Source organism: Solea solea, chromosome 19 (genome assembly GCF_958295425.1).
Source record: "Solea solea chromosome 19, fSolSol10.1, whole genome shotgun sequence".
Classification (NCBI taxonomy): Eukaryota; Metazoa; Chordata; class Actinopteri; order Pleuronectiformes; family Soleidae; genus Solea; species Solea solea.
The window spans coordinates 2278830-2288555 of NC_081152.1; the positions used below are offsets into that span (position 1 = coordinate 2278830).

General features: G+C 41.9%; 1 protein-coding gene across 1 annotated transcript; it reads right to left on the reverse strand.

The window, feature by feature from the left end:
- Positions 1-919: 919 nt before the first annotated feature.
- Positions 920-2544, reverse strand: cldn5b (claudin 5b). Its single transcript, XM_058617280.1, has one exon. It carries the CDS (start codon positions 2383-2385, stop codon positions 1738-1740), a length of 648 nt encoding a protein of 215 aa, XP_058473263.1. The 5' UTR covers positions 2386-2544; the 3' UTR covers positions 920-1737.
- Positions 2545-9726: the final 7182 nt, after the last annotated feature.

The following is a 9726-nucleotide window of genomic DNA, read 5'->3' on the forward strand; positions in this document are numbered from 1 at the left end:
CACTTTTAATGATTTCTTTGTTAAGAAATGAAGAAAATACTCACATTTAAGAAGCTTAAACTATCGGAAATCTTGTTTTAATCATGAAAAAGGCTTCAAACTGATTAATCGATTATCTAAATAGTTGTAGATTGATTTACTAATCGATTAATCAATTAATCGATTAAATGTTTCAGCTCTAGTTTATTGTGATGCTAATTGTGATGACTTTACTACCCGTCAGTGCGACTGGTGAAATTTTATTCAGTTTTTTACATGGGCTGTATAACCACATTGTGCTGATATGCAGTTACCACATATCACCACCAGGACACGCCAAAGCACCATTCTCATGCCTGATACCATTATTTTAAAAGATTCACTTAAATGAGAATAAAAATACACAACAACATTTTTTTCAAATGTATGCAGAACTGATTCTGAAAGGGAAGTTGCACTTCCTCAAACGTGTGGTTATTACGGTAATTTCCAGCGAATCGGAGTCTTTGTTGCCAGAGAGGAGAGTTGGAAATACACCTGAACATCATTTTCATTTTTTTTGGCCTGTATTTGAACATTGAGATAAAAAACTCAAACAAATGTCACTTTAAATATCTTTTACACTGTTCAAATTCTAAATGTAACACTCACAATCTGGTGTTCATGTACAACTACAGTGTTTTTTTAATAAATCATTTTGGGGGTTTTTTCATTTTAAATTGTTAATACACTATTTTAACATGCAGTAAATTGTAAATAACTGCCAGATATTGAAAGTTATTCTGGACAAATTGGCAAAAAGCACTTAGTTACACGACATTTTCTGGCCCTTTTATGGTTAAAATAAGCAAAAACAAAAGTCCAGACGGACATTTTGAGGCTTGTGCCAGCAGGCCTGGTGTTTAACGTGATAACCAAAGAATGGACATAGATAACGAACGACAGTAAATGTTTTTATTAGGAAAAAAGTATCTATTCAAAAATGACACGATGCTCAGAACAGTGTTCATGTATTAAAATGCAAATTCCATGCTTTGATCAGAACCAGACTCAGAAAACACACTCGTCTGGTGTGAGAAACAACAACAAAAACAACAGTATTTTATATTACAACAACAAAGCTGTGCAGATCCGTGTGACACAGTGACAACACAAGTGATTTCAGCCTCAAACAAACTAAACTGCTCCTCGTTATCAAACCCTGAATTTGTTCATTAGCTGCTCATAATTTGGAACTGATGCATTTCAATAACAAGATATTGGAGGGACATCCTCATGTATTAGTTTCCCTGAGAGTAGTTTATTACAAAGTTTATTACAAAGAGAATTCAAAATAATTTTTGGGTAAAAAATTAAAAAAAATACATGCTTATATATCAACATGTGAATGGATGAATGTGGAGACTTATCATGTCTTCATATAAGCACCACTTCAGTGTCCCACACCAAAGCATGAACATGCCCTGTCAGACTTTAAAGGGACAGTTCAGGGTTCAGGTCTATGTAAGTCTTTGGTATCATAAGAATATATAAGGCAACCGTTCCTTTTTACAGCTGCTGCACCAAGGTCCACGGAGAACATTTTAACACGGTGGAGACACACATTATTTGACTTTTACAAGTTTGTGTCACGATGTTGTTGAAAATGGACTTTTACATTTCTCGGTGAAGAAGGAAGACACAGTAGAGTCTGCTTACGAGAGGAAACAAAGACAGAACTGTCCCTTTAACGGCGTCATAAAGTCCAAATCTTTGACTTTACACATAATGTTTCTTGTCAAAGTCTCCGTTGACTGTGATGGTCTTGGTGGGAGAGTATTTAATGGGGTACGAGCCTCGGACCACCTGAGAGAAGGAGCAGCACAGCAGGGTTCCGCCCAGCAGCAGCAGCGCCGTGGCCGCCCAGCCCACGTAGATCGCGGCCCCGATCTCCCGCTTCTTGGACGGAGGCACCTGCGGGTCGTGGAAGTCCACGATGATGTTGTTGGCCATCCAGCAGAGCGGCACCAGCACGAACAGGCCGCTGACGATGTAGATGACCCCGCCGGCGTTCACCACGCGCGCCTTCACCGTCTCCTCCTTCATGCAGTTGGTGCACTGCGCGCCGGCCACGGTCACCGCGAGGCCGATGATGCTCAGCACCGCGGAGATGACGCTGAGCGCGCGCGCCGTCTGCAGGTCGCGCGTCAGAGCCAGCAGCGAGTCGTGGACTTTGCACTGCATCTGCCCGGTGCTCTGCACCACGCAGGACATCCACAGGCCGTCCCAGATGGTCTGAGCCACCACGATGTTGGATTCGATGAAGGCGGTCACCTTCCACATGGGCAGCCCGCAGGCCACCATCACCAGCAGGGAGCCCGCGACGCACATCGCCAGGCCGAGACCCTCGAGACACGCAGCCAGCATGACTGTGCTGTGGATCAGCCTGATGGTCGTGAAGAGAGAGCTGAGGGAGCACGAGTGGGAGTGGATGTTCTCGCTTCTCTGTCTCTGCGCGGAGTGTCTGAGCTTTTCATTTATGTGACCAGTGAGTGACCACCACCACTCTGCTGCTGCTCCTCCTCCTCCTCCTGCTGCTGCTCCTCCTCCTCCTCCTGCTGCTGCTGCTCCTCACGCTGCTGCTGCTGATGCTGCTGCTGCAGCAAAACAAAACACACAAACTTTGAACCAATCAGAAGCCCAAAGCATCTTCAGCTCAACCAATGAGTCTCGTTTGCGCGCGCGCGCCGTTTTAACATTTAATAGCTAGACTGGATATGTATTACAGATATCTGTCATTGAATTCTTCCTAGTCTTAAAGAACATACCACAATTACATTATTCCTAGGACAAATGACGTCACTTTTGCCATTCGTGTGTATTGGGCTTTCACTTTGAGATATCCACAGTTGAATTCTTCCTAGTCAAAATGAACATTGTGGATATCCACAATTCATATTATGATTAGTAATAATGTCATTATGGATATCTACAATTCATATTATGATTAGTAATAATGTCATTATGGATATCTACAATTCATATTATGATTAGTAAAAATGCACTGTATATCATTTAAGTGAAAACAAGTGAGAACAGCGCTTACTTTGGCTGAAATATAAAAGGTGTAAGTGGTGAATGAAGAGCCGCTTGGAGGCGTCTCTTCGGTTCTCGGTTCTTACCTCCAGTGACCTCCAGCATTATTTATGCGGTGAAACATCATTCACGACAGCAGCTTTTGTCATTCACCCATTCACTCACACATTCATACAGCACATCTATGTGAATGGCATTTTCTATCAAATCATGGAAGTCCAGTACACATGTGGCATGTGGAGTGTTTGATTAGCTTCAGCTGAGCGAATTAAACCTTCTCAACAGACCCTGAAACATTACAGCATCATTCCACGCGTGGCTTCTCTCACATGTTTTTCCGTGATAGGAAATGCTCGTCGATGGCTGACGACAGATCATGTAGTGTCTGATTCACATCGCTGGTCACTCAATTACTGTGTGTTATCACGCTGTACTCATTTTCAGATTGTTTTCCCCTCCTGGCCTTGGACACACAGGAAGCCCTGTGTGCAGAGCACAGGGCGTCCATGTTGATTTGCTCCATTGTGCTCTGACCGTGTTGTTGAAAAGTGCCCTCAACTCCCCTTTTGTGTTTAAGTGGACTCACTACAAGGACATATGGCCACACTTGACCTAATATACACATCCTATACATCATGCTCAGTCAACAGAGAGATGACAGAAGCTCTGAAGAAGACAGTTACTGTTCCAAAACTTCAAAACTTTGTCTCTTATTATCTTCTTGATGAAAAATCAGTTTGAAAGCAGCAATCCTGTGCAGCTATTAGCATAGTAGTGTGTGATTGTGCTGGTGAGCAGTTGTATTTGTATTTAGTGCAAACACAGCGATGCGTGAAGATAAAGAGCTGGACCACACCTGCTGTAATTACTCTACTAACGTGGACGATACAATCTGAGTGTTTTCCGTTTTAGTCATGATGATGTTGCTGAGGGGCTGAGTCAGAGCACTCGTATCAGGGGCTGACTGACCCACTCAGATGCCACGGCAGATAAACAAGAACAGGGCGGAGGAAGAGCTGGCTGCCAAGATAAAGTTTAAAATAAGCTTAAATTATAAATATTTGTTCAGAGTGCAGTTTTCAAGCACGTGGAGTGCAGCGCAGCTGTGCTACATGAGCTTCCTCTGGTCGTACTTTGAGGAAAACCAGAAATACTGTAGGGTATGTGACCAGAGTACGTAAAATATGTACACATGACAAAAACAAAATTATAATAAATCAAATAATTTGAGAAAAGGAAGGTTTTGGTGTTCATATTCAGCTGTTTAGGCATTCAAGGAGTGTATTTATTTTATATATACTGAGATCTGTTATTTCAATGACACTCAGACAATGGAAGAATCACTAGTGCCAAAATAAAAACAATTTCCTTTAACATAAATGGTCTGCTGAACCCCCTTAAATGTAGCAACATTTTAATTGAAATGAATAAATAACAAGCACAAAAATTATACGTAGGAATAGAAAAGTGAAAAAGAATGGGATTCACAAGTGTTTTTTCCTCATCCTACTGTAGCCATGTGCTATATGTTTCTTTTAATTTTGTTTGTTTAAAAAAATGTAATTTTTTAAATAAAGAAATGTTAAAAATATTTGAATGCATAATGCCAATATGTCATTTATTTTTCGATGGCCTGAATTATTTTTATTTCAATATATTGATTTTTTGCGAACTGTTTTAAAAACGTGACCTCTGAACCGGAACCGAAGACGCACGCGCGGGAGAGAGCGAGAACGTAGAAGAAGAAGAAGGATAGCGCGGACGGCTAGTCCGAGCTTGATCTTTATTCCATCACATGGTTATTATCTTATTATCTTATTATCTTTGTCCAGGTTATAAAACAAGACTTGAGCTGATTAAAGTTGTCGGACAGATAACGACATTATCGGTGCTGTGTTGTTTGGACTGTAAAGAGACTCTTCACCAGCGTGAGTAGCCTTTCCGGCTACGTTAGCACAGAGTTCACGGGCGCGGCGGCGTTTCATTGTACTTCACGCACACGGACTGCGCCGAGACGCTGGAACAGACGCGAGTTTTGCCGTTCGTTTGGACAGAGAAGATGATTAACATCTGTACGAGCCCAGGTGTGTGTGTGTGTGTGTGTGTGACTCCACGCAGGCGTTCACAGACGGAGCTTCGTTCGCGTTCATCTCCTCCTTCCGGTCCTCCAACTCAGCAGGTAAACGGTGCACCATTTTATTTTGCTCACGAGCGAAGTGGCCGCTCAGTTTTTGGTTCCCACGCACCCAAGCGACGAACAGGCCTGCAACGAGTTCATTATTAGTAAATGCTGGCATATGACATTTGAGTTGTTCAATCAATAGCTGAAATGTTAGTTAGTTAGTTAGTTAGTTAGTTAGTAGTATTAGTTTTTTCCTCTCATTGGCTGCCATTGACTGCTATAGACGTCAATTCAGCCACTGCATTGGACTGTAAAAGTACAATTGGTAACGTATATATTTCATTCACTTTACAGTAAAATTTTTATTTTATAAAAAGGAAAGATTCTGTGATTTCATTCTACTTACCATAGTGGTGATCAGGGTACAGTAAGGGTTGTTAGGGTAAAAGAGTTCATTCACATAACACAAATCCTAACCAAACCATATAGGTTAATCACAATTGATCATTTTTAAGAGAGCTCAGGGAGCACCCCAAGTAGAATATAAGTGTATTTAACGTTTCATGCCTATTGTAGGGGCACTGGGGCGCTACACTATAAATCTGGACGTAGGAGAGGAGTCACTATTCTCCTGTCAGACAAACTACACTTTGAAAAAAACACTGAAATATATGATATGCAGGGGTGTTTAATTTTAATAAAGGGGAATATGTAGACAAACCCAGTAACTCTGGAGAATCGTTGATATGATGATAACAAAGACAGTGGGTTTTCTTATTTGTGCCCCCCCACTGGACTCAGAACCTCTAACCCCAGCGCGGTGCAGCAACAAAACTCATTTAAATCAGAGAGATTGTAGACAGAGATAGTAGGAAAATAACCTCACACTTGTGACTTAAGTTTCATACTTTAGATAATGAGGCGCCATCTTAATTTAACATGTTATCTGTATGTGGAAATGTCAGTGCTGACTTAAAGGCATAGAAGGCGGACATAGTGCGATATTATTGGTATTGTGGACCATGTATCGCATTGTATCCTGAGCTAACCTGTGGTTCCCACCCCTATAATGTACCCCTATTTCTGACAGTGTAGTTTGCTGCTGCATTGATAATAAGTGATAAAATGACAGGTAGCAGGTGTTGCTGCAGCATGGACGTCAACATGCTGACAAACAACATTCCTGCCACAAAACACAATCAGCTCCGAGCTGGAAAGCTCGTTATATCACAAGCACGCAGCCATGTGCGCGTGAAGGAGCATAATTATGTCACGTAGAAGGTGAGTGGAGCATAAACGGTGTTTTCCTGTTGGCTCAATAACACAAATGCACAGTCTTAATTACAGTGAGGGCTGTGGCCACTGCCAGCAGAATGAAGTGTGTGTGTGTGCAGCAGCCAGATGTTTCCTCCAATTTCCAAAGCTCAGTGTTTACTTCCAGCTAACTGTGAGAATCAAACAATAAACACAGATTAAAAAAAGTGAACATAACTTAAATCTGCAGTGCATAACTTTTGTTGTTATTATTCATCCCATGTTGTTTGTGAACAGAATTAAAGGAACATTGTTTTTTATGTTGCGTCTTTCATCTGAAAACAGGCTTTGTCAATCAATACTATCAGACATGACTGAGGAGCATTTGTGTGTGTATACAGCAGTAGCACACAAGTGCCACACAAATCTATCAAACTACTAAATGATGGGTTTTTGAGCAGAGGAATTCCTCTTTGAAACTTTTTGTTTTCAGACACAAAACAAATCTCTTCTGTGTGCAGCATGGGAATGTTTTTTAAACCACCAGCTTGTAGCTGGGGCGGGTTTCCATTTTAAATCCTGACAGGTCACAAGGGCTGTGATTACTTTGAGCAATGTTAAAAAATCTCTGCCAAACCAAAAACATGGATCGCTGAGTCAAGTAGGTGATCGACTGTGGCGACTGCTAGAGAAGGAGAAACTGAAATAAAAGAAAATACTTACACCAGATTGTTTTTTTTAATTAACCAGGCTTAAGGCAAGCATTCTCATTTAGCAATAACTCTCCTTACTGCCTTACTCAGATTTACAAACCCTGGTTTAACTAGTTCAGATTAGGGCCAAATCCTGGTGTCATGTAAACCCTGTTTCTGAAACCAGCTCAACATAATCTGACTGAGTAGTATCCCATATTCATAAATTCTGAACTTTTGAGGAGAAAACACGTCTGTATGCTTTGATCAACCGTCCTAATGACTGGACTGGGGCTGTTTTCTCGTCCTTTGTCTCCGCAGTTGCCTTTGTTTGTGGTGTCTTCCTGCTGCTGATGTCTGTGACGCTGACTGATGGACAGCTGCTGCCAGGTGACGTGTGGTCAGTGGGTGACGTGTGGTCAGTGGGGGGGCGGGGGGTGTGGTCCTGAGGTGCAGCAGTGTTAGGATATCCTGTCTCTTATCACTTCCATTGCACTCCATTGTTTCTGCAAGCCACCAGGAACTCTCTCCTCCTCCTTTTCCACATCAACTGCTTTTATTATCCACTTTGAAATATCACCTGCCATGACTGTGTGGCACTTGATCAAGACTGATGCCTTGGCATTTTGTTATGTAATGTCTGTTCAATATCACTACCTGGTGCATAATGTTAGCTTAATGTATTTTAATTAAATCCATTATTCATGACGTTAAAGTGATTATAATTGTATGATCTGGTTTATTACACTGTTCTGAAAATCATGTTCAAGGCTGATAAGAAGATATTACCTTTACAGAAATGAAATAAATTGAAATTAAAGTCTTTTATAACTTAAAGGAACAGATATGTTCAAAAACCACATTTAGGGAACGCTGTGTCACAGTTAAAGGTATAAATCTATGGAATAACTTTGCCTTGCAGCTGCAGGCACTAATGAATGTAAATGACACCACCATGTATCATAACGGCGCTAATTGAGATTCATTAGTTGACTCAGAGTGGGGAAAGCGTTATCAGCCTGTGACGTGAATGTCTTGTTGCTGCAGGGCTTTAACTCTGACTCCTCTTCCTCTGGTGACTCGTTCCACCTGCTCTAACAAACAGCGGACATGACGCACTCATTCGGTCTTCCTGTGTAAGTCCAGCTCCACACTTTGATCACAAGGCTACTTCTGCTTCTTTATGACTTTTTTAACGACTAATTGTTCAATTCGTTGGTCACTAACGTCCCACAATTAGGTCGGTAGTCGAAGCACTGTTTATTAACCACTCACAAGCTTAGCTTGTGTAGCATCACACTGCGTTATGTTTGTTTCATTGGCATGACACCTGTCACTGTGGTTCAAAGCCACAGCTGGAGAGGGAACAGGAAATGTAATAATCCACGAGGGTTCAGTGGCAGAGCAGGTCCACTTTCAACCGGAAGGCCATGGGTTCAATCCCCACTCCTTTTATGGCGTATTTCCACCGGCTCGGCACGTCACGGTTTAAGTAGCGTTTCCACTAGCATAGTACCAGGTACTATTTTTACTACCTGCTCCAGCGAGGTTCCAAAAGAGTGCTGAGTAGGTACTATGTGATGATTGGTCAGACTGCTGTCACAGGAAGAGACGTCCCATACACAAATAAAGCCGAACTGTAAATCACTTAAAATTACTTAACAACCCTAAAAACGTGGGTTAATCTCCAACAACTACCAGGAGTCTGGTGTTAAGTCGCTAGTCACTCATTTGTGTGTGTGTGTGATGCGTATAAAACGAAGTCACCGCAGTTTCGCGCAGCGGTGCAGTGAGGACGTAGGTATTACTTTTTTGCAGTGGCGATGCAACCTAAACCTTACCGGTTGTGCCCCTGAGCAAGACACTCAACCGAAATTTGACACACTGGACCTTTTAATACAATAATAAACTAAACCCATATAATGTAATAATACATACAAAGTACATTAAATACTCGACTTTTTATGTCTTCATTAAACATTTTCAGTGGACTATCTAAACCTGACCCACATCCTCCTCAGCTGTCCCTCAGCTGCATCGGAACGGACTTGTTTTGATTTCCGGAGTTAATTTTTCCGCCTTATCTCTGTCATCGGATCATTTCCTGTTTGTAACAGCCACAGTTTCCTGTCTCTGTGGAGCACATTCAGAGGGATAACACTTTGCCTGTCTCTGTGTGTCTCTCTCTCATCTACGGTGTCTTCACTCTCTTTATTCAGTCATATGTAACCATGAAGTTACTGTAGTTTAGCCACTTGGAGATGATTAAAGCTCGTTTTTGTTTATTCCTGCCACTCACACATACATCCTTCAGAGAAACCAGGGAGGCAGCGTAGCTTAAATCATGGAGCCATAATTCTTTTTTATTTTTGTTTCTTGTTGCTGCTGTGTCTTTCACAAAGTTTTGTGTTTTTTTTGAGCAGTAAAAACAAGCTTTTCCTCTGGCTTCCGTCTCACCCCTGCCCACCTCTGCTCCCATTGTTCCTCTGCCACTGACAGTGAGAGAGAGGGCTGCCCCAGAACAATGAGCACTTCCTCCTGTGAGGTGGTGTGCTCGACGGCCTGCAAGGAATCAACACCGAGCACATGTGATGGGCCATTGTG

What these genes read in the sequence shown, in the direction of transcription:
- cldn5b (XM_058617280.1), bottom strand. Translation starts at nt 2,385, where the DNA reads ATGCTGGCTGCGTGTCTCGAGGGTCTCGGCCTGGCGATGTGCGTCGCG.